Raw genomic sequence first — 27,200 nt, 5'->3', positions numbered from 1 at the left:
AAGGCTACATTCACACCTGAGCGTAGCGTTTTCGCGCATTTTTTTTACCGCGATATTTACAGGCGTTTTTACAGGCGTTTTTAGATTGAATAGAGACCAATGGAAAATGCCTGTAATCTGCCCAAAAAGAAGCTCATGTACTTTTTTGAGCGTTGGGCGTTTTGCTCACAGCGTCAAAACGCTCAGATGTGAACAGGGGCCATTGAAATGAATAGGATTTGTCTTGTTGTGCGTTTTGAGAGCTGATCCTAGAGCAGAAAAACTCCCCAAAAACACCCCAAAACGCCTACATGTGAATGGAGCCTAAAACTATTAGTATTCTTAAAAATGTTTAAACTCCCCTCCTCCTCCTACCTATCCTGTGTGTATATATATCTAAAAAAAAAAAAAAAAGGAGGTGTATACTTGCGTGTTTTTAACCCGCACTGGCCTGGTCACGTGATCCTGCACCCCAGTGTAAGGGAACGCTTGACAATGGCTCTGAATTCCGGGAGGCCGGACATTACCCATAGGCTCCCATGATGTTGTTGGTGCTGCTTCCTCTCCCCTGTAGCAGCCACTCACTGACACAGGGGAGCCAGAGTTGCGGGATCACATGATCAGACCAAGGAGGATTAAAAATAGGTAAGTATACAGATCTTTATACAGGTTAGGGGGGGGGGGTATATATTTAAGAATGGATAAAGTTAGGCTTTTCTTCCACTTGACTCTCAATATCTTTAGCAGTTATATGGGTAAAAAAAGAAGACCAATTTAATAAGCGCTTTGAATCCCTAAGACGAAACGCCCTATAGAAAAAGTATTATTTTTGTCAAGAATGTGACAACAAATTAAACCACGATGGTGCTGTGTGCGGCCATTGTCCCTATTAAGGGGCAGATTGTTATTTGTCTGCTCTGAAGAGGACAGTGCTGAAATTTGCCTTTTCCCCAGTTCATGGTGATCAGCCTCTGCTGAGTTAGATTTTCCATTCATTCAGCCACAGGAGTGAGTTCCCTGTTCTTCCCAATCTCCGTCCAGAACATTCCGGCATACTCTGTTTAACAACCAGCTCAGTGTGCAGAACATGCTATTATCCCACAACCACTCCACTGACAGCTGTAGAGCTGCCTTAAAGGGAAGCTATTCTAGATTTCCTGTAAGTATTCGCTGGGTCCGGTTAGTGGAACATCAACCTGAAAAATTATTTTTCTCCGATTCATGGATTGCTGTGTAAGTTTTTTTTCTGATATTTCCTGCATGGCTGCTTTCTTTAGGATACATTGCATTTTAAGCTGGCATGTACTTTGAATACTATGATACTTCTACTAGTGGTGCACCGAAATGAAAATTCCAGTGCTGAAGCCTGAAAATTCAGGATGCATTTGGCTGAAAACCGATACCGAAATTGACAGTTAAAAAAATAAAAAATTTAATGTGGTTGACATTTTTACATTGAAGTCAATAGGATGCGATATTGCATTGAAGTCAATAGGGGGCATTTTTGTATTGAAGTCATTGGGATACGATTTAGCATTGAAGTCAATAAGGAACGTAATATTGCATTGAAGTCAATGGAAAATGATATTGCATTGAAGTCAACTGGGCGTAATATTGCTTCGAAGTCAATAGGACGTGAGTTTGCATTGAAGTCAGTGGGACATGATATTGCATTGAAGTCAATAGGGGGCTTTTTGCATTTAAGTCAATAAGATGCGATTTAGCATTGAAGTCAATCTGACATGCTATTGCATTGAAGTCAATAGGGGCGTATTTGCAATGAAGTCAACAGGGGGGGTGGGGTGTTTTTGCACTGAAGTAATCGGGGGGGGGGGGGGGGGGCGTTTTTTGCACTGAAGCCAATGGAATGCAATATTTCATTGAAGTCATTGGGATACGATTTAGCATTGAAGTCAATAAGGAACGTAATATTGCATTGAAGTCAATGGAAAATTATATTGCATTAAAGTCAACTGGACGTAATATTGCATCGAAGTCAATAGGACGTGAGTTTGCATTGAAGTCAGTGGGACGCGATATTGCATTGAAGTCAATAGGGGGCTTTTTGCATTTAAGTCAATAAGATGCCATTTAGCATTGAAGTCAATCTGACATGCTATTGCATTGAAGTCAATAGGGGGCGTATTTGCAATTAAGTCAACAGGGGGGGGGGGGTGGGGGGGGGGGCGTTTTTGCACTGAAGTAATCGGGGGGCGTTTTTTGCACTGAAGTCAACGGGGGGGGGGGGGGGCGTTTTTGCACTGAAGCCAATGGAATGCAATATTGCATTGAAGTCATTGGGATACGATTTAGCATTGAAGTCAATGGGACGCAGCATGCCATTGTCGGCTTCCTTTTTTTTTTTTTTTCTATTGGCAAAACGCCAATTACCCAGTTATTTCCGGCCGATAAATATATCAGTGAATCCTTAGCTCCTACTATTATCTGTATTGTAAAAAAAAATAAAAAATTTTAATACACTTTATCAATTTTAATGTGGAGTTCTTAATACTTATCAATAAATTTTGTATCTGGAGTTCTTATCAATAAATTGTGTATCTGGAGTTCTTATCAATAAATTGTGTATCTCAAGGTGTATTCTAGGACCTCTCTGTATTTTACACCGCACAGTTAGCATTCTACTTTCCAATCTTAGTGCAGAACAGGAAGTACAGCATTCATACATAATGAGCAGATATGGTCTCCTTCATAGACCGGTGTAATTTAGGTCTATAAATAGAGCTTTAATCCATGCCTGTATGTCTGAATAACTCAGAGGTAGACAAATAATATGGCATGCGGGAGCTTGTTTGTTCCATACAGGAGCCCGCAGGAATTATTTTTTTCAGGAGCCAGATCCATTGAGGACAATTAGAGAACCTCAACAGTTAGGTGTAGCTGTAATTTTTATAAGGAACATTGGTTACCTAGCTCCAGCCCTGATATAACTATACTTCTATTACATATAAACAAATATTTTAAAGCCCAAAATCAGGATATTGGGACCCCCCTCCCACTCCCTCTACCTAATAGCCAGTATAAAAAAAGATGCTTATTTTTCTTCTCTGCCCACAACCACCAGGCCAGGGTTGTGGGAAAGAGACCCTTGACTTAATCGACATAATTATAGAGTGCTATCTCAAGGTGTCATTCCCCCCCCATGTTTAGGACATGTAGCCTGGTATGGTTCAGGGAGGGGTTGCCCCCTTTTCTAGCCACCCAGGCTGCATTCTTGGATAAGTGTCTTGTATAAATTTGAGGACCTCACACTTTTTTCTCTTTATTTTATGCATAAGGTTCCCCCTTAAAATCCATACTAGACTCAAAGGGTCTGGTATTTATTTTGGTAGAGGACCCCATGCCTTTTTTGTTTCATGGGGTTCGCCCTTAAAATCTATACCAGACCTAAAGGGCTTGGTATGAATTTTGGGGGTGACCTCACACTGTTTTTTTTTTTTTTTTTGACAACTGAAAGTGCTGAGTGGGGACGAAAAGCCCCACTCTGTGATCAATGTCAGATAAAGACTGTCAGCCTAGGTTAGAGAGGGGTGGGAGGAAGGAGTGATAGAATGTATCCCAGAGTGGGGCTTTAGGTGAAGCCATAGTGACATGATGATCCTTCTCTCGTCTTCTGTTTACTTCCGTGGATCCAACTTCGGGTGTCCACATCACTACCGGCTTGATGTGCGCACCTCTTCTTCTTGATGAAGGCAACACTTTCAGTGGCTGGATCCTCTTGCATAGGCTTCAGAGGCAGTAGAACTTACGGGGGCGGTGAGGAGTCTAGTGCCCAAGAAGAAAGCAAGCAGGGAAAAATATCTGGTCCCTCGGGCAAGATATTGACTTTGCTCATGGGATCCTTCTTCGGGTATCCACATCACTACCGGCTTGATGTGCGCACCTCTTCTTCTTGATGAAGGCAACACTTTCAGTGGCTGGATCCTCTCGCATAGGCTTCAGAGGCAGTAGAACTTACGGGGGCGGTGAGGAGTCTAGTGCCCAAGAAGAAAGCAAGCAGGGAAAAATATCTGGTCCCTCGGGCAAGATATTGACTTTGCTCATGGGATCCTTCTTCGGGTGTCCACATCACTACCAGCTTGATGTGCGCACTTCTTCTTGATGGAGGCAACACTTTCAGTGGCTGGATACTCTCGCAAAGGCTTCAGAGGCAGGAGAACTTACGGGGGCGGTGAGGAGTCTAGTGCCAAAGAAGAAAGCAAGCATGGAAAAATATCTGGTCCCTCGGGCAAGATATTGACTTTGCTCATGGGATCCTTCTTCGGGTGTCCACATCACTACCAGCTTGATGTGCGCACCTCTTCTTGATGGAGGCAACACTTTCAGTGGCTGGATCCTCTCGCATAGGCTTCAAAGGCAGGAGAACTTACGGGGGCGGTGAGGAGTCTAGTGCCAAAGAAGAAAGCAAGCAGGGAAAAATATCTGGTCCCTCGGGCAAGATATTGACTTTGCTCATGGGATCCTTCTTCGGGTGTCCACATCACTACCAGCTTGATGTGCGCACTTCTTCTTGATGGAGGCAACACTTTCAGTGGCTGGATACTCTCGCAAAGGCTTCAGAGGCAGGAGAACTTACGGGGGTGGTGAGGAGTCTAGTGCCCAAGAAGAAAGCAAGCAGGGAAAAATATCTGGTCCCTCGGGCAAGATATTGACTTTGCTCATGGGATCCTTCTTCGGGTGTCCACATCACTACCGGCTTGATGTGCGCACCTCTTCTTCTTAATGGAGGCAACACTTTCAGTGGCTGGATCCTCTCGCATAGGCTTCAGAGGCAGGAGAACTTACGGGGGCGGTGAGTATAGTGCCCAAGAAGAAAGCAAGCAGGGAAAAAGATCTGGTCCCTCGGGCAAGATATTGACTTTGCTCATACAGATAACTGTGACTTGACACTGTAAGATGGCTTAGGAAGAAGTGTTTGGAATCAAGATTGAGGAGCAGGCTAATTAACACACAATGCATTCAAATTTCATTTCTTTACTGGAGTTGGGCTTTAAGTATATATCAGTTGTTCTGAGTGTAGGTATAGAAGCTCCAGCAATTTAAAGTTACGTTGTATAGTTTACTAGTAACAACCACAGATATGTAGTCTGAAGATCCTAAAGAGAACCGCTTTCTTTGTATTTTCGTGTACTTTGCCCATATTGAGTAAAGTAATAGGATCACTGTACTGGAGGAACCCTAAAGAGGCATTAACTCATATCTTCGTACCCTTTCTCCCCATTCTGGATCCCAAAAATAGCCCATCGCTCTTTGGGGGAACATGACACAACCCAAGCTTTCCCAAAGTACTTGGCAAGTCAAAACTTACACAAAACTAATCCTTTTGGGGCCCCTCTTATACCTTCTTGAATGTTGCATGTTGAGTATAAATGTTGTTTAGTGTTTCATTCTGAAGAATATTTCTCATGTGTAAATGGTTCATTTACATCTGTCCTATATTTGGTCCTCTTCATCTCTTGGTTCATGTTCATCCCGCACCTTGAATGTCCCAAAGCCGTTATCAAATACATTTTTAGTCAAAATGTTTAGCTAAAGGCATTTCATGGACTTCTCATAAAAGTCGCAGGATAAAAGTTTGCCCTTCAGACAAAAAAAAAAAAAGAAGATCTCCATGTCCATACAGTCTTAGGTGCCATTTGGAAGTTCTAGGTTCCTCCTAAATATTTACAGCAGTTCACGCCGACAGTGGAGAAAAAACGACTGCGTCTGCTGGTTAAAAAATATCAAAATTTTCCAAAAAGTTGAAGATCAGTTTGCTAGATTTCTGCTTATTTTCTTGGTTGTTGGTATCTAGTTTTAAAGATTAGAGGAAAGGTAGAGACGTAAGCAGAAGGTTCAGCGTTAGAATACATTAATGGTATAAAAAGTACTGGCAGATGGCCCAGAGGTGCCGTTTCTCAGAAACCAGTCACTTGAGGATGGATGGGGCCTGAGCTTTAAGGCCGGTTCACATTTGTGCGAGTGCGGCGATCGCATGTAATTCGGAGCGCACTGCTCCTTCATTACATGCGATCAGATGTGCGGATGCGAATTCAACCATACACTTTGTATGGCTGAATTCGCACTGCACCCGCACAAAAGACGCACAGGACCCTTTTTTCCAGCCGCATCAGGATCGGATCGCACAGTGGTTCACACTTGTGCGATCCGATCCTGTGCGAGCTGTCAGATCGCACTGCGATATGCGATCAAACTGGGGGTGTCGTTAACATTTCATTGACACCCCCTGCGTATCGCATATGGCAGTGTGAACTGCCAGATGTGCGTTTGCGATGCGGGAACAGGCTGCGAATTCGCAGCCTTCCCGCATCGCACAAGTGTGAACCGGGAATTAGAAATACCTATAATCTGCTATAGGGATGTGGAGTCCGCCACAAGTTGTTCCTGGGTGAAATTATAGTTTGGTGCCATCCTGCTTTGATTGGTGGTTACCAGCCTCTCAACTCAGAGATCTCCTTCCAAGATTAAACCGAAGCCTACAGAGTTTGAGTTTTCTTTTGACCTAGAAACAACTCCATTGTGAAACACCATCTTGTAGCCATTTCATTACATGTTTTCTCCACTCATGTCAAGACTCATCATCTTTCATCACCTGGGTCCAACCTTCCTCCAAACCAAATGTGTTTCCTTCTACCAGATGTCTGCCTAAAAGCCTAGAAAGAAGCGTGCAATACTACCGCCGCAGTGGGAAGCCCACTCCAACGAGCTCTTAGGCCCGCAAATCATGTTTAAGTGTGAACCCAGGCAAAAAACTGGCAGCGATTTTTTTATCAAGTCTATTGGGGACGGAGCTCAGGAGAAGCGAAAGACCACATTTTTCAGAGTGGGCATTACATTAGGAATTTTATCCGCCCACTTCGGGGGTAGGTATATTTCCGCCATCTGTCAGTAATGCATGCAAAACGTGTATCTGTGGAGTCTGTGTCTAAGAAAGAGAAGAAATTTAATATTAATGAAATAATGGAAGCATTTACATTGTCATGGTTAGTTTATTTGCCATAGATGGGCAGATGTCTTACTGAGAATGATGGCAATTTGGAAACTTGCCTTTCCACAGGCTGAAAGTGCCCCTGTCATGCCTTATCAAACCTTTATGACTGTAATGCTAAAAATGCCTTTTTGAGGTCCTTAGAACCTTGAAACACTGCAGTGATGTATTATGAAAACTGTTGGTGAGTAAAGCTGACCATCATATATTTAAGGGCCAATACCAACCCAAAAGCCCAAGACTTTAGAAACTGAAGCCTGTATATTTGCATAGATGGGTTCTTAGGTTTAAGGGCTCCTACACCTATCCTAAGAAACATTCAGGTACATCTAAGGGCCTGTTGTACACTACTCTTTACAGTTTTAATATCTTAATTTAACAAAATGTGCACTTTTATTACGATCACGTACATATAAACAGCATCACAATCCAAATAATTGATATGTTACTGTAATTAAAGGAATGAGTTTGGCAACCCTGCAAGGACCCGTCACAATTGGCTGTGCTTCTTGGTTGACTTCCATTTGAGGGAGCTTGGTTAGTGCTTTCTATGAAAAAGGGATAGAGATCACTTGCACAGGTTAAAAAATACCTGAAAAATGTAAATGGTGGATAATTGCCACCCATCTCCCAAGAAGTCATATGTAAACCATTTTACCAACTGTCCCATTTCTTCAACTGAATCCGGCATGGCTCTAGGACCTAGTGGATTGTTTACCTCCAAACAATGGCAATGTTTTCAATGTATAGACGCTCTGAAATATGCTCCAAAAATTATCTAAACAATTTTAATGATCAGTAAATGGGCAGTAAGGGGCAATGAGAAATTTTCTAGTCCCCAGTCGAAAGTGCTACACCATCACGACCTACGTCAAGCTTGTTCCCAACATGACCAGTAGTACATAATTCTCCTAATAAAAGGAAACAGTTGGTAGTTGCGCTCAAAAGTTCTCATATATGGGAAGATATTGGTTTGCCCAGTTCTTCCAAGGGACAGGAACAAGAGTGGGAAATTATAAAGGAGTGATCTAATTGTTATATCCAAGACCCAGCCAGGGGACTGACTTTGCCCATCCAAGACCCAGCCAGGGGACTGACTTTGCCCATCCAAGACCCAGCCAGGGGACTGACTTTGCCCATCCAAGACCCAGCCAGGGGACTGACTTTGCCCATCCAAGACCCAGCCAGGGGACTGACTTGGCCCATCCAAGACCCAGCCAGGGGACTGACTTGGCCCATCCAAGACCCAGCCAGGGGACTGACTTGGCCCATCCAAGACCCAGCCAGGGGACTGACTTGGCCCATCCAAGACCAAGCCAGGGGACTGACTTGGCCCACCCAAGACCCAGCCAGGGGACTGACTTGGCCCACCCAAGACCCAGCCAGGGGACTGACTTGGCCCACCCAAGACCCAGCCAGGGGACTGACTTGGCCCACCCAAGACCCAGCCAGGGGACTGACTTGGCCCACCCAAGACCCAGCCAGGGGACTGACTCGGCCCACCCAAGACCCAGCCAGGGGACTGACTCGGCCCACCCAAGACCCAGCCAGGGGACTGAATTGGCCCACCTGGCTTTAGCTTCAAGTCAATTATAACATGTGGAAGGACCAACCCTTTAAAAAACCCTGCTTTGTATCTAACAGATGAGCATATAATGCCTGACCAGCTTAAGTCCTTGTTCACTTGAAGTGCCTCAATAAAAGTCAAAGATGACATTCAATTACAGTTATATTAATTATAGTATATTATTTAATGGCTTCTACCCAGAACTACAAAATAATTTTGATTTGTATTCTCTTAACATTATAAGTACGCTCTCACAGAAACATATGCATTTAATTTCTTGGAGCGTCGCATTGCACTACCAGAAGTATCATGATTATATAAAGCTGTGAGCTCCGTCAGCATAAGTCACTAAACGATCATCACTAACTTTATACTTTCCAGAAATAGTCTGCGTAAGTGTCACATTAACCACCCGATATTAATATGAGCCGTAGACGTATAAAGGTGAAATGACTTCTTGGACTTCTCTCCCAAGCCTGCATGTCCATAGATTGTTTGTCTGATGAGTAGTCGTGTCAATGCTCACTTATGACATCACTTTTTAATGTGGATAAACCGCATACCTTTCCAAAACAACTTTAAATTACTGTAAATCACAGTCCTTAAAATTAATGTTGGATAGTGTGATAGTACTGTGGGTTCCATCTTTTTTAAAATATTTGTGTAGCAATAATGGCCCAGGCAACCTGGAATAGCTTACTGTATTTTCTGGCGTATAAGACTACTTTTGAACCTCAGAAAAATCCCCCAAAAATGGGGGGTCGTCTTATACGCCGAGTATAATATCTCCAAGGTAACCTAAGTATAAGTATTACCGGTAGATGTAATCTCTCAAGACACTGGCTGTGTGGGAATCCTGTACTGGTATACCGTATGTACCGTAGCTTCGACTACATACAGTGTACCGCGCTGAGCCAATCAGGGAGAGCGATGTGTTCTATTATTGAATGCAAAGCCTGCTCGGATTGGTGGAGTAACATCAGCCCGCCTCTCTGACTCTGCCAATCCGAGCAGGCTTTGCATTCAATAATAGAATACATCGCTCACTGTGATTGGCTCAGGGCGGAATACTGTATGTAGTCGAAGCTACGGTACATACGGTATACCGGTACAGGATTCCCGCACAGCCAGCGTCTTGAGATTACATCTACAGGTAATACTTATACTTAGGGTACCTTGGAGATATTATAAGAGATTACATGTATTACAGTACTTGGGGTACCTTGGAGATCTATGAGAAATCTGATGTTTTTCAATGGTGTTGCCTTACGGTGAGTATAGCCCAAAACCTATGTTTTAACTTGAAAATTAGGGGGGTCGTCTTATACGCCTAGTCATCTTGTACGCCGAAAAATACGGTATTTATACTTTACAGCTCTTGGCTCCACCAAGGTATCTTTACTTGCCTTGAAGAGTGTGACAACACTTTGACTACCTTCTAATTTCTTCCCAGATTGTCCCTGGCCTGAAATGGATTGCTTACGTGTGGGGAACAAAGGCTGTTTAATGTAGGGAAGGATTACCAGTAATTATTTCTAAATTGCTAGGTGCAAATACTTTAAAAATAAGTTGAGCAATTGTTTCTCTTTCATGTTCTTTCCTCTTGTCCTTTTCTCCCCAACTCCTCTCTCTATCTGTCTCTTCTCAATCCCTCTCTCATTTCCTAGGAAGATCATAGTTGCTGTGGTCGCAAACAGTTGACTTTTCAAACACATTTGACGGTTTCTCTTTGCGTTGTGTGTGTATTCATACATATAGGATTGATCTACGTTTGCCTTTTAGTCTTTTGCATTACACTTGTAGACTTAAATAGGTGCCAGATTTGAGATTCTTCTTGGGTGATGGAATTAATGAGCTTTGCTGTGCTTGGCCGCAGTGTTGAAAACATCTGACTGATCCACCTAACATCTCTGTTGTGTTTCCAGGGGCGAGGATTCTCGATCAGAAGCCTCAGACCGTGGACATGGGAAAAGATTATTACAAGATTCTGGGCATTCCTAACGGGGCCAATGAGGATGAGATCAAGAAGGCCTATCGCAAGATGGCCCTGAAATATCACCCGGACAAGAACAAGGACTCCAACGCTGAGGACAAGTTTAAGGAGATCGCGGAGGCCTACGACGTCCTCAGTGACCCCAAGAAGAGAGCAGTGTACGACCAGTATGGGGAGGAAGGTGAGGAACGCTGGATATACTGGAGTACTTTGCATGTCGACCACAGTGTTGGAGAGCAGATTAACAATGTATCAAATTTCCTTTCTAAGTGCATGCCAGCTAGAAGCAGTGAAAGGGCTGTAGAGTTACGATGGAACTGCAGCCAAAACTTCAGCTTTACGTTGGATAGTGCAGGGAAGGTTTAGAGCCTCTATCAACATAAAAATTTTCAGGACAAGCTTTCGGGGTATGTCCCCTTCAAGATCCAAGCAGTAACATTTTGTGAATCAGTACTGCTTGGATCTTGAAGAAGGGGACATACCCCAAAAGCTTGTCCTGAAAAATTTTATGTTAGTGCAAATAAAAAAAGTATCACGGACAGTACTCAATGGTCTCTTACTTGGGCAAAGCTCAGGTCTGGTTCAGCAAAGAGAAAGCTGCCACCCCCATTTCTTAGCAATGTCCCTTGCTTGTTTTTGCAAAATCAAGTTTCTAACATCCATTACTTTTTGCCGTGATCCAGGGTCCTGTGATTTTTTTTTTCCCCTCCTCCGGTTCCAGCTGTGATAACCCACTAATGGTGCTTTTCCACTGCATGGAACCGAACGGTTCGGCTCGCTTTTGTGCTTTTCCACGGTACGGTGTGGGAACAGTTCGGTACGGTACGGCGGCGCTTTTCCACTACATGGAACCGAACGGTACGGCTCTCTAAAACAGTACCACCTCGATTGTGGTTCCAAGACGTACCATACCGGTACCATATCCCACAATCCTTTGCATGCAGTCACTACTAGCCACTGATTGGTCAGAGAATCGTTGTTATCCCACCTACTTAACTTTAGTACTCCTTCAGTGGAAAAGCAAACCGTACCATGCGGTACCAGCAGTGGAAAAGCAAACCAGGCCAAGCAGGGCCGAGTAGAGCCGAGCCGGTACTTGGAGTGGAAAAGTGCCAATAAGCTGCTTTCTTTGGATGCTGGTGTGTGACCGGTCTTGTCGGTGATCAGTGCAGGACCAGCATACTAAGGGTGGAACATGGCCACTGGTAGGAGTGCCTGCCCATATTTGTAGCACTGAAAAGCAGAGGACTGGGTTGCCAGTTGCTGCAGGGTCATGGATTACAGTATTGGTGGATGGGGGGCACAGGAAAAACCTGCAATACTTACCCATTTTCTCACTCTGGCTTTCTCCATGCTGTGTGACCAGTCAGTCGAAACCTTTTCTCTAAGCCGCTCTGGTTGGCAGATGCATGCTGACATCAAGTATAATGCAAGACCAATAATCCTGCATTATACAGGACCCATCCATAAACCAGAGCATTGAAGAAAAAAGGAGAGTGCTGAAATCCTGCCGGAGTGGAGAATAAGGTAAGTATGACAACTTACTCTTCATCCCCAGTGGTCTCCAAACTGTCGCTTTGCTTGATTTATTTCACCTCTTGAGGCATAATTCCTTCCACTGACACCAACAATTGTGCATAATTCCTGTACTGACACCAACAATGGTGCATGATTACTTCCACTGACACCAATGATAGGGCACTATTCCTCCCACTGACACCATTTCTCCCCCTAATATCTGGCATGGTTTACACCTGCTGGGCACAGTCTGCCCCCCCCCCCCCCTAAAGTCTGAAAGACAGTAAACTGGAACTTTCTTTAGAAAATTTGGAGACCCATGCTATACCCCAAGACTTAATGAGCATTTAACCCTTGCAGTGGAGGGAGATGGGGCTCCCTACCAGGGTAGTTTTTTTTCTACAATCAGCTTTGAAGTGTATCTAAAGTCAAATCTTTTTCCACGTAGCATGGAGGACAGAGTATAACAGGGTTTCTCCAGAAGTTGCCAGGACTTCCCTGAGCAATTTTTGCCTCTCAGACAAGTTCCCACTGTAACCATTGATCTAATTAGCCATCTGTAAGGGGGGAATTCTTCCCAATGACCACAAGTGTAAGGAGAATTCTTCCCATTGACCATCACACTAATGTATCATGAGTTGTAGCTTTAGTAATTTTTAGCAGGGGTTAACTGAGACCACAATGTTATTTAAAGGGTTATTAAAAGGTTGAGAGAGGCTGAAGTAGGAAATGGTTAAAACCTCCATCCGGTGTTTCCCCTCGGGAGATTTTCCTTCACTCCATTTCCAAAAAGTAAAAGTAAATCTCTGTAAAGCGAGGACACATCCTGCTCTGAGACCTTTGTCACTGAACATGTGTTCCATTGGAATATTTCCCTGTACCTCTTATTCTGGTGACAACTGTCTGGCTAAGGTAAAAGGAAAAAGGCAAAAGTCCTGGAAAATCGCACGTTTCTGCAAGACCCAGTAAGGTGTAGGACAGCCTCAACCCGGGCCCTGTTGAAACACGTTGGAGGTGTGGCCTGGTTGGAGCCCAGGCTGAGGCTGTCATATAACTTCTTACAGGGTTTTGCAGAAATGTGGGACTTTCAGGACTTTTCCATTAAATGTATAGAGCTGGGACAAGCTATGTCCTTGTCGTGTCTCAAGCAAGTGCTACATCAGAGGACTCAGTGGAGCTTTGAGTGGCACCTGTCAGTTTGGTTTGGCTAAGGTTAATGTTAAAGTGGATTTCCGGGCAAAAATGCATTTTTAAGCTAAAAATACCCCTCTAATCCTAACATATCCCCAATTACCCTAACACTAACCCCACATTACAGTACATTACAGTTATGGAATAAAGATAAATTCTTACCTTAAAAATTGATTGCAGAGCACGGCCATCTCTGGTGTGGGCATCTGAAGCCGTGGTGTCCCCCTCTGTGTTCCTATTCCGGGTTCCTGGCTACCTAGAATGCTGATCACAATCTCGCGCATGTGCTGTAGATTGCGATCAGCAATCAGAGTATCGGCCAGCCATCCTTATTGCATCCTGGGATTGATGACGCTTATCTCCCAGGACGCAATGCAAAGGAGGAAGTGACGTCCGGGGCCGCGGCCGCACAAGGAGGAAGAGGAAGGAAGGTAAGTTTATTTTAATTAAAAACAAGGTAAGTGAAACAAAACAAAAAAAATTAATTATCCAATTCTTTTTCAGGTTTTTTTTACTGTAAATCTTGCTGCAAAGTTAATTTTTAGGGTGGAACTCCGCTTTAAGTATCCTAGCAGTGGAACTGTGATAGATGTGTATCAAAACATTACATGTGGTTAAAGTGTGAAAAACCTATGGGAAATAAAAATGTATTCATTTTTTTTTTTTTTTTTGGTATGGACTAACCCTTTAAGACTATGAAGATGCCATTACGTTCTTCCATAAATCCCATGCTCCATTTTTAAGCCCCATTTCCTCTTTCATTTCTCTAGGTCTAAAAACTGGAGGTGGCTCATCCGGTAACACAGGCAGCTCCTTCCATTATACGTTCCATGGTGACCCTCATGCAACCTTTGCCTCTTTCTTTGGAGGCTCGAATCCCTTTGATATCTTCTTCGGTTCAAATCGCACCCGCATGGCCAACGGCTTCGACCACGAAGACATGGACATCGACGATGACGACGACCCCTTCGGCGGCTTCAACCACTTCGGCTTCAACGGTGTGAATGGTTTCCACCGGCGGCACCAGGACCAAATACCCAACCGCCGGAAAGTGCAGGACCCTCCGGTGATTCATGAGCTGAAAGTGTCCTTGGAGGAGATTTATCATGGGTGTACAAAACGGATGAAGATCACACGGCGGAGGCTGAACCCAGATGGCCGCACTGTAAGAACGGAGGACAAGATTCTCAATGTGGTCATCAAGAAAGGGTGGAAAGAGGGCACCAAGATCACTTTCCCGAAAGAGGGCGACGCCACATCAGAAAACATCCCCGCAGACATTGTGTTCCTACTGAAGGACAAACCTCACGCACATTTCAAGAGAGACGGGTCAAACATTGTGTACACCGCCAAGATCACACTAAAAGAGGTACGAGATCCCAGAAATAATAAGATTCCCATTACAGGAGGTGCATGTGTCAATAATAGCAACCACACAGTTTCTTTCTTTCTTTCTTTCATACTACGTGGGAGAATGAAGGAGAGAATTTGTTTGGCTGTTCTTTTCGGCACTTTGTTAAAGCGAATCTACAGTCATCATAATCAGTTTTTTTTCTAAAAAGGACCCCCATGATTGGCACAGATTGTACATTACTATTTGGATACTGTCCCAACTGTAATTATGTGTTTTTTGTTTTTTTTTTTTTAATCTGTAAAAAATGACCTGATATCAGAAGCAGGCAGGCGCCATCGCGGTTCTGGGCATCTGAAGCCCACTCGTGTCTATTTCCGGGATTAGGTACTGCTGGCTACCCAGAATGCATCTCCCGATCTTGCACCTGCTCAGTAATGACACTGTGCGACAGTTTAATTGCAGGTTGCCATGGCAACAATGGAGGACGTTCCTGCCCTGTTGTTATGGCAACCTGTCAATCAAAAGAGAATCAGGCGATTTCTTGGGATTGAGGACGCCGTTATCCCAGGCGTCTGAGAATTGCCTGATGATTATATTGCCTAGGCGGCCGGGACCAGAAGTGCTACCAACAAATTTAAGCTAAAGGTATTCAGACATAATAAATTTAAAAAAAATAATAATAATTAATATTATTATTCCAAAAACGAGTGACACTCAGATTTAAATATGGTGTACTTTATATTCATGTCTCCTCCAAGAAGCTTATATGGATTACGGAGAGAAAGTATGTGAGGTCAGGGCAGCAACAGTCAGACTTTGGGTTACCACTGACCCCTGACTTTCAAACCAAAGTGTCAGGCCCAGACAAAGCAAAAAAAGCAAGCCTAAAGGCCCGTACACACGTACCGATTGTCGGCCGAAAATGTTCGGCCGCCGAACGATTGGCCGATTTTCGGCTTGTTAGTATGATGCTTCCGACAGCCGACAGCGCACTTTCGGCCGAACAGAATCTGTCGTGCAAGCATTAAAATTTTTGTATGCCGACACCAGAACGGCCGATTGTTCGCCAGTCAGCTAACGAATTCGGCCGACAGACAGCAGATTTGCAAGACTGGGCATGCTCAGAAAAGAACAAACACACGGAAAGTGAACCATCACATGACATCACTTCTGCAGTCGGCGGACAAAATTCGTGTGCAGTCTTTTGCACTTTTCAGCGGACACGACAGCCCGAGGACAAAAGACGGCCGATCGGTCGGCCGACAATCGGTACGTGTGTACGGGGCTTTAGGCTACGTTTCCACTATTGCACCTACAAAGTCGCGCGATTTCAAGTGCGACTTGTTTGCGGCTACTTCTGGGGACTTCAGTGTGACTACCTTCTATGAGGGACAAGTCGCACTGAAGTCATCCAAAAGAAGCGCAAAAACCTTTTCTCAAGTCGCTGCGTCTTGAGTCGCAGAAGTTAGAACGGTCCTAATTGAAATTAATAGGTTTTGACTTGTCATGCGACTTGACACATGTCAAGTCGCACTAGTGGAAACGGGGCCTTAGGCTCCTTTCACACCGGCGGTGCGCCCGACGGAGTCAGTTTTGCTTAGCGGGGATCGATTCAACGATCCCCGCTGAGCAGGCGGATGACAGGTCAGTCTCCACTGTCTGTGCTGGGACTGAGCTGATCGGATGAGAATGGACCGCCTGTCCGTTTTCATCCAAAACGATCCGATCCTCCAGACGGATTTAAAATAGGGTTTCCATCCATCCCGGATTACACGGACAGGATCAGATAGCAGTGGATGTCAGTGGAGAGGTCTCCGCTGACATCCGCTGCTCCATAGGGCTGCATGGAGCATCCGATCAGTTCCGCCTGAAAATCCGGATCGGAAGGCCCATGTGAAACGGGCCTAAATCTTTTAAAGGTTAGACTGCCCATTTAAAGCTGTACTCCTGGCACAAATGTATACATTTATGTTTTATTAATACATTACAATTTTTTTTATTTTTTTTTAAATGCAACCTGAATTTGACCTGGTATCCGCCTTTTAGTCTCTGCACAGCAGGGCTCAAACTGGAGGAAGTTAGACGCAGCGCAGTGAGTCATTTTGGCTTTACTGCAGCACCTATGTACTAACACGGGACATGATGATAGAAGTAGAGATCAGAGAGACCAATTTGTCAGTCTGCTGCTTCTCCTTTCACTGTCCAGTCCCTGGCTGGGGACGGAACAAGACCCATAAATGTTACTTAACTGCAGCAGAGAAAAATCAGGTCTCCTGTCTTACCAGGCAGACCTGTGTTGTGTGGCAGAGCTGGGCAGTCAGAAATAATCATTTGGCAACACCCATATATGTGTAAATATCTTCTGTGTATTGAGCAGATCGCCTGGAGTTCAGCTTTAACACTAAATATTTCAGATTCTCGTATAAGCACGATTGGGACTGGCTTTTGGTAAGCAATGCTGATCTAGATGAGGCATTCTTTCTCCATGATATCACTGATAAGGAACACACGTGGGCTCAGCACATGTCTTGGTATGCTTTACAGTGTGAACATCCCTGTTGCAGGCGTGCACATGTGACAGCTGTCATACATGGCAGCTGGCAGCATTGAGATCCGTTGTGATCACCGATGCTTTCCTTGGGTGTAGACTGACTAATGATTCACAGCGCAAAGATCTGCCATCACTGAATATATTCCGGGATGATGTCATGGCTTAACTGTGTAACAACAGGGCCACAGTTGGCTTAAGATTGGCATTTAATCCGGTTTGTGATGTCCCCATTGAATAGATCCAGCTGGGAAGATACAGATTTAGGGAGCCAAAATTGAGAAGACACACACAGGGGTTGATTTACTAAAACTGGAGAGTGCAAAATGAACTTATTCTCACTGGAGAGGAGACGCTTTAGAGGGGATATGATATCAATGCACAAATACCGTACTGGTGACCCTAGCATAGGGAAAAAAACATTTCAGTGAAAGGGAATTTAAAAAGACATGCAGCCATTCACTGAAATTGTAAGAAAAGCGGTTTAATCTCAAACTGGGTAGAGCAGGGATTCCCAAACTATGGCCCTCCAGTTGTTCAGGAACTACAATTCCCATCATGCCTAGTCCCGTCTGTGAATGTCAGAGTTTTACAATGCCTCATGGGATGTGTAGTTCTGCAACAGCTGCAGGGCCATAGTTTGGGAATCCCTGGGGTAGAGGGTTCTTTACTGTCAGAGCGGTAAGGATGTGGAATTCTCTTCCACAAGTAGTGGTATTAGCAAGGAGCATCGATAGTTTAAAAAAAACTATTAGATGGGCACCTTAACAATCACAACATACAGGGGTATACAATGTACTACAGACATAATACACGTGCACACACACCACAGGTTGAACTAGATGGACTGGTGTCTCCTTACCGACTATGTAACGAAAATCTGGTGCAGCTCCGCATAGAAAGCAACAGCTTCCATTTTTTTTTTTTTTTTTTTGTCAAAGCTTAACTTAACACGCTGAAAATAGAAGCTGATTGGCTACCATGCACAGCTGCACTAGATTTTGCACTCTCCAATTTTAGTAAATCAACCGCTTTAAAGTCGCCATTCCCCATTTTGTACACGAACACCCTCTGTAGTACCTAGAAAAAGCATTACGAATTACGTCGCCGCTAGCTGTAGTGGGCAGACAAGGGTGTTTTGGACTCCTGCTCTTACCTGCCCACTTGGCATGCATTGATTGTTTGACAAGACAATATGGGCATATACAGAAGACAAAGGCAATATGGGCATATAGAGAAGGCATTGATTGGCAATTATACATCGGTACATTACCTGATCCCAATCCATACATCGGTACATTACCTAATCCCAATCCATACATCGGTACATTACCTGATCCCAATCCATACATCGGTACATTACCTGATCCCAATCCATACATCGGTACATTACCTGATCCCAGTCCATACATCGGTACATTACCTGATCCCAATCCATACATCGGTACATTACCTGATCCCAATCCATACATCGGTACATTACCTGATCCCAATCCATACATCGGTACATTACCTGATCCCAATCCATACATCGGTACATTACCTGATCCCAATCCATACATCGGTACATTACCTGATCCCAATCCATACATCGGTACATTACCTGATCCCAATCCATACATCGGTACATTACCTGATCCCAATCCATACATCGGTACATTACCTAATCCCAATCCATACATCGGTACATTACCTAATCCCAATCCATACATCGGTACATTACCTGATCCCAATCCATACATCGGTACATTACCTGATCCCAATCCATACATCGGTACATTACCTGATCCCAATCCATACATCGGTACATTACCTGATCCCAATCCATACATCGGTACATTACCTGATCCCAATCCATACATCGGTACATTACCTGATCCCAATCCATACATCGGTACATTACCTGATCCCAATCCATACATCGGTACATTACCTAATCCCAATCCATCCCACATTGAAAGGAGGAGTCCAGCCAAAGCTCGTTTGGCTGTACTTCTCCTGGAGTGCAGATCATTTTTGCAATACTGTTACCTGTTTTCAGCAGACAGTGTCCTGAAGCCCATTCTTGGCTGACATCACAGACAGTGGTGGCTGGTGCGCATTAATTTGGGGGGGCAGCAAATACACCCCCAGTGAGACGGACGGCAAATACACCACCCCCCCACCCAGCAGGACGGACGGATGTCCAGCATTCTTACCTCCCTTGGCCGTGCGTCTCCTCCCTCTTCCTGGCCAATGGCCAGTAAAATCGCTTCTCTTTTCAGCCAATCCGGAAAGGGGTCTCATGACCCGCTTCCTGATTGGCTGGGAGGAGAATCAGTGTGATAATAGCGAATATTCATTCGCTATGGTCATACAACCGGGTGAGCTCAGGGCGCAGTGCTCTGCACCCCGAGCCCACTTTTTTTTTTTAAGCCTATTAGAGCCTCTAGCTCTAATCATGTGCTTCAAAAAAAAAAAAAACCCCAATAGAATCCATGCATCCAGCGCCCTGCATGTAGATTAGGGGGCTGGATGCATGGATGGGAGTGCGGCGCCCCCAATGGACGGGCCACCACTGGTCACAAAGCTGGTCCAGGCTCGGGAAGGTAAACAACCATATGGTTGGGATCTGCCCATATGCTTGGACCAACACCCCGCTCAGCCTCTCAGCGAGCTGCTGAGCTGACTGCTCCCTGCCCCCCCCCACTTCCCAGCGCTCCAGTGAGTGAGGATGGGGGAGCAGAGAGCCAGTGACTGACAGCCAGCCGCACTCTGCTCAGGGAGCTGTGAGAACCGAGCGATCGGCAGTGTTTGATCACTCGGTTCTCAGTCTTAGAGCCGGCGGGGGACAGATGCTGTATCCACCTAGGTAAGTATGATTCAACAAAAAAATAAATCCCATGCATCTCTTTTAATGCCCATGCCATAAGTGGCTTCTCCAAGCAGGGCCACTCAGTGAGCAGATGTGATGTATCTGCTCTAATATTACCTCCTCTCCTAAGTAGTGAAGTTTCAATATATTAAAAAAATGTAGCAGCTTTTTTTAGGTACATATGTCCCAGGAACCTATCCATAAACTTATCTTGTATCCTAGAGTACATCTACAAGTAGCTGTGGGATATTTTTCTGCCTCTTAGGCACGTCCAGTTCAGCCCTCGTAGCAATCAGATATACCAGCCGACTATAAACAGTAAATTCAGAGCTTTAACCGACTCCCCCATTCCCGGTGACCTTTTATCCTCTCCCACCTGGTGAATGCAGAACTTCCATGGCTGCTATTTAAAGCCCTGTGTGTATTTATACCCCGAGCTGCTGGGAAGGCAGGCGGAGGGATGCACGGTCTGTGCTGCTCCACATTTCTCTCCGAGATTTCACTCCTGGGATCTGGGAAAAGCCGGCTCGTTCTATAGAGGATGAAGGTTACGTGCCGAGCGCTTAGTTCCAACTCCCTGGTCACATCTGCATGTTAGAAAAAGCCATGATTGTTGTGAGTGGTTTGTTCTGGTTTCCAGCAAAGACATTTATAAACTTAGAGTTCATTGGCAGCACATGTAAAACACCCCCAAAAAACACACCTTCCATAGAACAAACTGCACCAGAAAAACGGGCTACGAAGTAAGGAAACCTAAGGATAGTTTTCAATTTACAGCAATCATTTCTGTAAAAAAAAAAATAAAACGACCTAGTTTTTTGAATTAACATACCTTAGAAAAGTCAACGATGCCATCGTTTGGAAACAGCTTTGCCCAGGCCCCTTGTTGGAGGTATTAGGGAGGTACGGATGTGCATATGAAACATTTATAGAACAAGCTACAATTCCCATCATTTAATGAGAATGATAGTTATCTACGGGCGTCAGTGTGGGCAGGATTCTAGTGGTCATGATAGACCAGGAGTCTTTAGACCTGTTAGTCTAGGTATGATGTCATAGTGGGTGGAACAGGCCAGAAGTTTCCTGGCCTGTTAGTCTAGGTATGATGTCATAGTGGGTGGAACAGGCCAGAAGTTTCCTGGCCTGTTAGTCAAGGTTTGATGTCATGGTAGGTAAGACAGACTAGGAGTCTCCTGGCCTGGTAATTAAGGCTTGATGTCATGGTAGGTGGGACAGACTGGGAGTATCATAGTCGGTCAGCCAAGGTTTGATGTTATGGTAGGTGGGCCAGTCTCCTGGCCTGGTAATCAAGCCGTGATGTCATGGTAGGTAGGACAGACTAGGAGTCTCCTGGCCTGGTAATCAAGCCGTGATGTCATGGTAGGTGGGACAGACTAGGAGTCTCCGGGCCTGGTAATCAAGCCGTGATGACATGGTAGGTGGGACAGACTAGGAGTCTCCTGGCCTGGTAATCAAGCCGTGATGTCATGGTAGGTAGGACAGACTAGGAGTCTCCTGGCCTGTCAGCCAAGGTTTGATGTCATGGTAGGTGGGACAGACTGAGTCCCCTGGCCTGTCAATTAGGTTAGACAGTGAAGTCAAAGATACCCAGGTCTTCTCAGTACAGCCAGCTGTGACAGACTTAGGTTGCCACTGGTAAGAAATAGACTACAATGGGGAAGTTACAAGAATGGTGGCAGGGTAGGAGAATGCACAGCGGCCACCAGGTATATAAACAGGAACAAAGCAATACTCAGTTGCAGCATTACACTGCAAAAGACCAGATTTTAAAGCTGCTGAAAAGTTTCTACCCGAAGTTCAGTAGATTTCATCCAGAAGGGGCAAAACAAAGCAGCCAGGAATACCAAACAATTGGTTGGACAGTTCCTTACCGTTTTCTCATTGATCAGACATTTCCCATATATACTTTTTAAAGGGTACAGATATGGGAGCTGCAATTGATAACCAGGTAGTGCCTACTGTCACTACTATGGTAGTCACCGATCTGGACCAGATACATGCAGGTGTCCCCTATGCTTTACTCATTCACAATTAATTACTCACGGAGTAGTGAAGCTAGGATGGAGATTATGGCTTCAAAAGTTGGACCTGCAGAAGCAAAGTGTAGCATTGAGCAGAATTGGCTGACCCATTGATGACTGCACTGTCACGGTTTTCAGCATTCATGTTGGCCAATCCCATAACTAGTACCAGGCTGAATCCTTGAAAGGAGAATTCAACCTGGTGGGTGGATTCTGACTCAGGTCGGCTTATAGAGAATGGTCAGAAGTGGTCAGGCCCACTCCAGTTTTTCCTTGTAGACACAGCTCATCATTAGTTATAGGATTGGCTGGAGGCCGTAAGAACTGCACACACCATGCGTTTGCGCTGTTTCCAAGGAGCCCCCAATCTGTATGGTCTGTATAGGTTTATCTCTTCTTTTTTCTTAAAGTGGAAATTTACTGCCATCAGACAGTTTTGCTTTAGGGCTCACTTAAGGGTTAGGGAAACATTGAACCTGGGGAGGAGATTACACACTCTGTTGCAGTTCTGATGTGATTTTACATAGTAGTTTGGAAAAGGAAACAAGGGGAAGGGGGCATGTAGCCCCTAAGGTCTATGGCAAGGAGATCCCACCACGGGAGTCCAGTGACACATTCAGCCCACCAAACTCTACCTGTTTGTGAAATGGGTGGACTGGCCCATTTTAGCAATCACAAAGGTGCTAGGTATCTTAAAGCTAGAGCAGATATGTAGTGTCAGAGTAATCAAACCGCTACTGAGGAACTACAAATCCCATCGTGCCCAGGCTGTGGCAGGCAGAAGGCCCCACAGTTCCTCTAAGCTTGAGAGAGACAGATTGCCGCAGCTCAGCGACTAGCTCTGCTCCATTAAAGGTGATGGCATTGGAGAGCGATTCTCCCACGGGATACTGAGATGAACATTTTCTTTCTGTTGCCATATTTAGTACAGCACTCCTGTGCCAGGAATAGTCTGTCAGGCTCTGCGGGAGGCACATGAATCACCGATAAGGAGAACATGCCCGCTACATTATATGCAGCATTGTCCCAAAGGGTACCTTATACCTGCCAAGGACAGGTCATACTTCTAATACTGTGTATCCCTAGTGGCACGCGGTGTCCTCTGCCAGGACTTAGTATTGTGTGCCAAGGACAGGTTACCTGTATAATACTGTGTATTCTTAGGGGCACCCGGTGTCCTCTGTCAGGGCTTATTCCTATGTGCCAAGGACAGGTCACCTGCTGGTGATACAAAGATCAATATAGAGGAATCGGGACCTCCTTCCTCCTTCCTCCTGCTGGTGACTCCTCTAGTGATATAAAAAGATCTATATAGAGGAATCAGGACCTCCTTCCTACTGTCGGTGACCCCTCTAGTGATATAAAGATCTATATAGAGGAATCAGGATCTCCTTCCTTCTGCTGAAGACCCCTCCAGTGATATAAAAGTCTATACAGAGGAATCAGGATCTCCTTTCTCCTGCTGGTGATCCTTCTAATGATAGCTATAATTCTATATAGAGGAATCAGGACCTCCTTCCCCCTGCTGGTGACCCCTCTATTAAATATAAAGATCTATATAGAGGAATCAGGATCCTCTTCCTCCAGCTGGTGACCCCTCTATTAACCACTTGCCGACCAGTCACGTTGACCGTACTGCTGCAAAGTGGCTCGATATCGTATGTCTACGTCGCTGGACTCCTCCGCTTGTGGGCGGCGCGCGCGCGCCACCTGAGGCTCGCTCCCGCTGTTTCCAATCACAGCGGGAGTCGGGCCAGGGGAGGAGCGGCGGTTATCACCGCCGCTCTTCCCCGATCGTCGGGGATCGAGTGTGGAGATCCGCCCGCGTGTGTAAACAAAGCGGGCGGATCTCCTAAGTGACAGGCAGGGTCAGATTGCAGGGTTCAGCATAGCTGAACATGCGATCTGTCCCTGTGTCACTTAGTCCCTCCCCCCACACACGTTAGTAAGCACCAGGCATACATTAACCCCTTGATCACCAATAAAATTTAACCCTTTGCCTACCAGTGTCATTTTTACTGTAACAGTGCATATTTATAGCACTGATTACTGTAGAAATGTCACTGGTCCCCCCAAAAGTGTCAGTCAAGGGTCCGATCTGTCCGCCGCAATGTCGCAGTCCCGCAAAAAAAAAAAAAAAAAAAATCGCAGATCGCCGCCATTATTCGTTAAAAAAAAAAAAAAAGACAAAAATCTTTCCCTTTGTTAGTAAACGCGATAACTTTGCGCAAACCAATCAAAATAGGCTTTTTGCCTAAATACGCTCATTGAGAATTTGTCAAAGACATGTAGCTAAATACATTTTGGCCTAAATATATGACAAAAATTTAATATATTGGATATTTTTTAACTGTCAAAGTAGAAAAATATTGTTATTTTTTCAAAATTGTCGCTTTTTTTTTATTAATATCGCAAAAAATAAAAATCACACAGGTGATCAAATACCACCAAAAGGAAGCTCTGTTTGTGGTAAAAAAAGGACGTAAATTTCGTTTGGGTACGGCGTTGCATGACCGCGCAATTGTCAGTTAAAGTCGCACAGTGCCGAATCGCAAAAAGTGGCCTGGACGTAAGACAGCAAAATCCTCCGGTGGTAAAGTGGTTAAATATAAAGATCTATATAGAGGAATCAGGACCTCCTTCCTCCAGCTGGTGACCCCTCTAGTGATATAAAGATCTATAGAGAGTAATCAGGACCTCCTTCCTCCTGATGGTGACCCCTCTAGTGATATAAAGATCTATATAGAGGAATCAGGATCTCCTTCCTCCTGATGGTGACCCCTCTAGTGATATAAAGATCTATAGAGAGGAATCAGGATCTCCTTCCTCCTGATGGTGACCTCTCTACTGATATAAAGATCTATAGAGAGGAATCAGGACCTCCTTCCTCCTGATGGTGACCTCTCTACTGATATAAAGATCTATAGAGAGGAATCAGGATCTCCTTCCTCCTGATGGTGACCCCTCTAGTGATATAAAGATCTATAGAGAGGAATCAGGACCTCCTTCCTCCTGATGGTGATCCCTCTAGTGATATAAAGATCTATAGAGAGTAATCAGGACCTCCTTCCTCCTGCTGGTGATCCCTCTAGTGATATAAAGATCTATAGAGAGGAATCAGGACCTCCTTCCTCCTGATGGTGACCCCTCTAGTGATATAAAGGTCTATATAGAGGAATCGGGACCTCCTGCTGGTGACCCCTCTAGTGATATAAAGATCTATATAGAGGAATCAGGACCTCCTTCCTCCTGCTGGTGACCCCTCTAGTGATCTAAATATCTATATAGAAAAATCAGGATCTCCTTACTACTGACAATAAAAACCTGACAGAGGGTCTAGTGCTTCTCCAGGGTGCAGTAACTCATAGCAGTCAATTGGAATACATTTTGTCTGTAGCATTTTGCATTTATTGCTATACCCTTAGCAGCTGATTATCAGCCATTATGTACCAACCTGTCCTAAGATTGGCTGCTGGGACATTGCCTCCATGTTTGTGAAGCTCTGTTTTTATAAAAAGACATTGACAGTCATGTATTACGATCCTTCCTATGTGACGCCGTTGTCTTTTCTCTTTCACCCTCAGGCTCTTTGTGGCTGCACCGTTAACATTCCCACCATCGATGGACGAGTCATCCCGCTGCCTTGCAGCGACGTCATCAAGCCCGCCACGGTGAAACGCCTGCGGGGCGAAGGACTACCGTTTCCGAAAGTCCCCACCCAACGGGGCGATTTAATAGTCGAGTTTCAGGTCCGCTTTCCCGACAGAATACCCCAACCCACCCGTGAACTGCTCAAACAACACCTGCCCTGCTCCTAGTACTGTAAGTAAAAAACGGGGAGGGGGGGACAAGAGACCCCCCCGTGCAATACGCCAGACATAATGCCGATAAACCTGCAGGATCCCAGGACAGCCGTCGTCAAAACACATCCTATGCACAAGAAGACGAGAGACGTTTTATTAAGTTTGTAGTTTGCAAAAGGACTTCAGAACTTGCGTCACGGACAGTGTGCGAACCTCCAGACCACTCCGACGCAATGGTGCCACTACGGGAACGTGCTACCTCTATCCCGCCATCGTGCGATAATGCCCTGCTGGCAGTGTAAAGGGTTAAAAAGGACTTCTTAGATAACCTATTATTATTATTAAAGAGTCAGTCCATCCAGAATTTACGTTCCATATTATGGCATTTTTGGATTACTCCGGGTTTCCAGGGTCACGATCTTCTCTTAATTCCCTGCTCCGCCCCCCTCTGCATGACACTTACTCCTTCTAAATGACAAAAGGAAATCAGCTCAGTAGGAACCTATGTGACAGGTGGGCGGAGCTGGGAACTCAAGAGCAACAAATATCACCCATGGAGTCCCCAAGAAGCCAGCATCCCAAGGACAATGGAAGTATTTGTTTTGGGTGGACTGACCCTTTAAAGTGTAGACTTTTATCAGCTGGTATGTGTGTATATATTTCCGTTTTAGAAAGTGAATTTATCAGTATTTTTAAATATTAGGGGACAGAGGAATGACTTTTCGAAAAACTTTTTTTAAGCAAATTGAAGGTTTTGTAAATATAATTTTAACTGAACCTGTGAATTTTGACATTTCTACACACTGAGCTGAAATGAAATAAAATGATTTGTGGATTTTCTATGGCTGTTCATGTTTATTATGTGTTTATATGGAGTGATGAGGCTGTAGATGCGGGAGACCTCTATGAGTGCCGTCCATGTTTATTATGTGTCTAGGTGGAGAGATGAGGCTGTAGGTGCGGCAGACCTCTGAGTGCTATCCATGTTTATTATGTACAGTCAGGTCCATAAATGTTGGGACATTGACACAATTCTAATCTTTTTGGCTCTATACACCACCACAATGGATTTGAAATTAAGCAAACAAGATGTGCTTTAACTGCAGACTTCCAGCTTTAATTTGAGGGTATTTACATCCAAATCAGGTAAAAGGTGTAGGAATTACAACAGTTTGTATATGTGCCTCCCACTTTTTAAGGGACCAAAAGTAATGGGACAATTGGCTGTTCAGCTGTTCCATGGTCAGGTGTGTGTTATTCCCTCATTATCCCATTCACAAGGAGCAGGTAAAAGGTCCAGAGTTCATTTCAAGTGTGCTATTTGCATTTGGAATCTGTTGCTGTC

General features: G+C 44.7%; 1 protein-coding gene across 1 annotated transcript; it reads left to right on the top strand.

Annotated features, from left to right (window-relative positions):
- The first annotated feature begins 6,453 nt into the window (after positions 1–6,453).
- On the top strand, positions 6,454–26,294 carry DNAJB5 (DnaJ heat shock protein family (Hsp40) member B5). Its single transcript, XM_082265769.1, has 4 exons — positions 6,454–6,860; positions 10,478–10,726; positions 14,025–14,623; positions 25,637–26,294. Exons 1-4 carry the CDS (start codon positions 6,722–6,724, stop codon positions 25,868–25,870), a joined length of 1,221 nt encoding a protein of 406 aa, XP_082121895.1. The 5' UTR covers positions 6,454–6,721; the 3' UTR covers positions 25,871–26,294.
- The last annotated feature ends 906 nt before the right edge of the window (positions 26,295–27,200 follow it).

This window comes from Pelophylax lessonae (assembly GCF_965119305.1).
Source record: "Pelophylax lessonae genome assembly, chromosome: 1".
Taxonomy (NCBI): domain Eukaryota; kingdom Metazoa; phylum Chordata; class Amphibia; order Anura; family Ranidae; genus Pelophylax; species Pelophylax lessonae.
This window is presented reverse-complemented; position numbering and strand designations above follow the sequence as displayed.

Coding starts and splice junctions, on each gene's coding strand:
- DNAJB5 (XM_082265769.1), top strand. CDS start 6,722: ATGTTTAAGTGTGAACCCAGGCAAAAAACTGGCAGCGATTTTTTTATC. Junction 6,861..10,477: donor TTTATCCGCCCACTTCGGGG/GTAGGTATATTT, acceptor TTGTGTTTCCAG/GGGCGAGGATTCTCGATCAG. Junction 14,624..25,636: donor CCAAGATCACACTAAAAGAG/GTACGAGATCCC, acceptor TTTCACCCTCAG/GCTCTTTGTGGCTGCACCGT.